Genomic DNA, 4,697 nt, shown 5'->3' on the forward strand with positions numbered 1-4,697 from the left:
AATATTTTTGACTTTAATCAACCGTTGATCAACGTTGACCAACCATTGACTGGCATTGATCGACTGATGACTGGCCACATGGCGCTACTAGAACACACCACGTGTCCCTTTCTTTATTTTTTTAATATTATATATTATATTGATTAAAAATGTAAAAATCATATATAATATATATAGAGTTTTTAAAAAGCTCAAAAATAATTTTTTTATGTATTTTAAAAATTAAAAATAGTATATATGATTTTTACATTTTAAAATTTATAATTATATGTTTTAAAATTTTAATAAAAAATTATTTTTAATTTTTTATAAAAATATTATATATATAATTTTTTTTACATTTTTAATCAATATAATATATAATTTTAAAAAAAAGACACGTGACATGTTCTAATAGCGCTAAATAGCGGACCAACATTGATCAATGGTCAATCAAAGTCAAATTTTTTTATATTTAAATATTTAACATTATAATTTTATATTTTTATTTTAAATAAATCTAGTTGTCATGTGGCATGACCAAAACTATGCCACGTGTTATTTTTTTCATAAGCCAAAATTGCGGGTTACAAAATAGACTAAAAACAAAATAAATTTATATTTTAAGTTATATATTAATAAAAAAAAGTTTAAATAAAGAAAGTGAATATTCCTTGAAGCACAATTTTTTTTTTTAAACATCTCCAAAGTACATGTCAACGCGTTTTTTTGGAAAAAAGCTACATATTGGTCGGGCCACAGTTTCAAACATCTGCTACGTCACGAAGGTGAAAGGGTTTCCAGCTATTGGCCTAAGCTCTGCCGTATTATGAGGGAAAAGTTTATGTTGAATAACAATGATGGTAAATAGTAGGCTTTTGTAAATTGATTTTTGACCAACATCAATTTTGATTGGTTTTCTGATACGTTCTTAGATGCTAGAAAGAAATTTCAAGGGTTGAATGATTCAACACGGAGAATTAGTAGTTATCAACTTTTCCAAGCTTGACTGCTTCTGTCATACAAGCTTAACAGTCTTTTTATGGTACAATTAGAGACTAATGAATAAAAACTTATCACTTACTTTCCAAAGCTCGAACTTGAGTAGATTATATGAGTGAATATCTTTTAATATCAGATCGGAGTTCTTAATAGAAGCTTTTAACATGCTGAAAAGAAAATTCCAAGTCCAGATTCTGTCGGACTTATAGTCATTCTTAACCTCTTTATAATTATACGTCATTAGTTCCTTCCTAGAGCGGCTCAATCCTCTGTTTCATTACAAGTTAATCAATGGCCTCAGTTTTTCATCCTTTGTTTTCCGCTTACATATTGCTGCTCCTACCTCTTGTTGCTGCTCAAAGTAGTGCTGGTGACATCCGCCCTAGCACCTTCATCGAAGCGACTGATGATGCAAACCCATGGCTTTCTTCTTCCAATCATTTCGCCTTGGGATTTCACCAACTTGAAAATAAAGATCAATTCCTACTTGCTATATGGTATTATAAAATACCAAACCGTACCATTGTTTGGTATGCAAATGGAGATAAACCTGCTCCAAGAAGATCCAAGGTGGAGTTAACTGCTGATCAAGGACTAGTTCTCACCGATCCTAATGGTCTACTGATATGGAGATCTGATTTTGCCACCGGTGAAGTTGCGTTTGCTACAATGAATGATACAGGCAATTTTGTAGTTTATAGTGATTCTGAATCACTGTGGGAGAGCTTCAACAACCCTACTGATACACTGTTACCCACTCAGGTAATCGACAGGGGTGGTTTGCTTTCGTCTCGGCATAAAGAGAACAACTTCTCAAAGGGTAGATTCCAGTTTCGTTTACTTCCAGATGGAAATGCTGTGCTCAATTCCATAAATTTGGAGTCCAACTTTACTTACGTTGCATACTACATTAGTGGCACTTATGATCAACAAAATTCATCCAATTCTGGTTTTCAAGTGAGGCTTGATCAAGATGGATCCTTTTACGTACTGAGAGGAAACAATCAGACACATTCACTTAGCGTAGGAGATGAAGCTCCTTCTGCAGATTACCACTACAGAGCGACTCTAAATTTTGATGGCGTTTTGACCCTGTCTAGTTATCCCAAGAACACGGGAAGCAGTCGAAACTGGAGTGTGGTTAAGACCATTCCAGATAATATTTGCACAACTAATTTTGCGGAGTTGGGTAGTGGAACTTGTGGCTTCAATAGTATCTGCACACTTAAACCCGACAAAAGGCCAGAATGTAAATGCCCACCAGGATATTCTTTATCCGATGCAAATGAAGAGTACGGTAACTGCCAAGCAGATTTCATGCAGGGTTGTGCAGCAGATGCACAAAATTCCTCACAAGATTTATACAAATTAGTGGAACTGCAGAATACAGATTGGCCGACTTCCGATTATGAGCGGATTAATCCTTGCAGTGTAAATGACTGTAAAGCTTACTGTTTGCAGGATTGTCTGTGTATTGTGGCTGTGTACAATGAGAATGGCTGTTGGAAGAAGTCTCTGCCACTTCCATATGGGAGACAGGATACGCAAGTGACTTCCATCTCCTTTCTCAAAGTAAGAAAAGATAATTTTGCCCATAAAACCCCTCCGACGATGCCAGACAAAAAGGGGAACCAGAATTCGCTGATAATTCTGATTTCAGTGCTCTTAGGTAGCTCTGTGTTTGTCAACTTCCTACTTGTTGGGATATTATGTATGGGATCATTTTTCTTGTACCAAAAAAAGATTTCAAGAAATCAGAGAAACAAAACTATCATACAAAGCAGCTTAAGGTATTTTAATTATGAGGAGATGGAAGACGCTACAAATGGATTCAAGGAGGAGCTGGGAAGGGGATCATTCGGCATCGTTTATAAAGGGGTAATAGACACAGATTCTCAACATCAGACTGGAGTTGCAGTTAAGAAGTTAGACAGGGTGGTTCAAGACACAGACAAGGAATTCAGAACTGAAGTGAGTGTGATTGCTCAAACACACCATAGGAATCTTGTCAAGTTGCTGGGATATTGTGACGAGAGTCAACATCGAATGCTGGTATACGAGTACTTAAGCAATGGGACACTAGCAAGCTTTCTCTTTGGGGATATAAAACCAAGCTGGAACCAAAGGACAGAAATTGCTGTGGGAATTGCTAGAGGACTGTGTTACTTGCACGAGGAGTGTAGCCCCCAAATAATCCATTGTGATATAAAGCCTCAAAACATACTTCTTGATGATTACTATGAAGCTCGGATCTCTGACTTTGGGCTGTCAAAGCTTTTAGGTACGGATCAATCCTTTACTAATACTAATATTAGGGGCACAAAAGGGTATGTAGCACCTGAATGGTTCAAGACCGTGCCCGTAAGTGTGAAGGTTGATGTCTATAGCTTTGGTGTCTTGCTGCTGGAAATCATTTGTTGTAGAAGAAATGTAGCAATGGATGTTGGTGAAGTAGAGAGAGAAATTTTGACAGATTGGGCTTGTGACTGCTTTTTGGAAGGCGCTGTCGATGCCCTTGTCGACTCTGATGCAGAGGCCTTAAGTGACAAGATGAAGCTGGAGAGGTTTGTAATGGCGGCTCTTTGGTGCATTCAAGAAGACATCTCTTTCAGACCCACCATGAAGAAAGTTTTGCTGATGCTTGAGGGAATAATTCAGGTGCCTGCTCCTCCATTTACATCTCCATTAACTAGTCACAGTTGTCAAATTTGATGCATATACTCATCTGCAACTACAAGGCCTCTCTTTTCTCCCGTATATGTATGCTGTTGTATAATAAGTTAATGCTTTGCTGTAACATTTGACGAATAAGCTTACGATGAAAATGAGAATGAGCAATTCAAGCAAAGATGAATGAGATTGACTACAAACGCTTTCACCGTTTTCTGGATGTTAAATAATGTATTACATATTTTTTAAATATTATCTATAGCAATTATATTATTTATATTTAAAATTTGTGATTGTCAGTCGTAACAAATTTTTTCCATCAATTATTTGTTTACATTGAAAACACATGGCAGTTTATCAATTACATTCAGCAAAAGAATACCAAAGGTTTGAAAAGTAAAACAGGACTACTTGGATTATAATGATAATGAAGCATTTTTCTATGGCATTTATTAGTGTTGTACCAAACACCTCTGAACTTAGAATTCTGCACCATATGGTTAAAAAAGAAAATTCAAAAGTGACGACCCTTTTGACAGCTGGGATAAAGTTGACTAACGAGGTAGCAAGATATATATCTTACCTTTAGTTGTCTATAAATATACTTTCTATGATAACATTTAAGGTTGTTATATAACAAACTTTTTAAACTTTATTTTTACCATCTATAAAATTAACAAGTATCAATTACTTTCTTTATTAAATTAGTTTTTGTATAATAAATTTTTGTCTTAATTTTTATAATAATGAAGAATATAACCCGGTAAAATAAGATTAGATCTATTAATAGATTGAATTATCCGTCCAAGTCAAAAATTCGCTTGAAATTTAAAAAAGGCTGGGGAAAAATATTAAGCCCAATAATGGGCTTGGCCAAAAAAAATTACACCTATTTAAAATATGAATTGGGCTCGGGCTGAACATTCAAGGCTCGAGCCCAGCTCGGCTTGGCCCATTTTAAAATTTATAATAATTTATATTATGTAATTTTAAACACATTTAAAAAATAAAAATATACTAAATATATAATACTATTTTATTGTAAA

General features: G+C 34.7%; 1 protein-coding gene across 1 annotated transcript; it reads left to right on the forward strand.

Moving 5' to 3' along the window:
- The first annotated feature begins 1,272 nt into the window (after nucleotides 1-1,272).
- On the forward strand, nucleotides 1,273-3,693 carry LOC107912961 (G-type lectin S-receptor-like serine/threonine-protein kinase RLK1). The gene has a single exon (XM_016841392.2). It carries the CDS (start codon nucleotides 1,273-1,275, stop codon nucleotides 3,691-3,693), a length of 2,421 nt encoding a protein of 806 aa, XP_016696881.1.
- The last annotated feature ends 1,004 nt before the right edge of the window (nucleotides 3,694-4,697 follow it).

The sequence above is a fragment of the Gossypium hirsutum genome, chromosome A08 (assembly GCF_007990345.1).
Source record: "Gossypium hirsutum isolate 1008001.06 chromosome A08, Gossypium_hirsutum_v2.1, whole genome shotgun sequence".
In the NCBI taxonomy this organism is placed as follows: Eukaryota; Viridiplantae; Streptophyta; class Magnoliopsida; order Malvales; family Malvaceae; genus Gossypium; species Gossypium hirsutum.

Bases quoted from the DNA above. Each gene is read 5' to 3' on its own strand.
- LOC107912961 (XM_016841392.2), top strand. From the start codon at position 1,273: ATGGCCTCAGTTTTTCATCCTTTGTTTTCCGCTTACATATTGCTGCTC.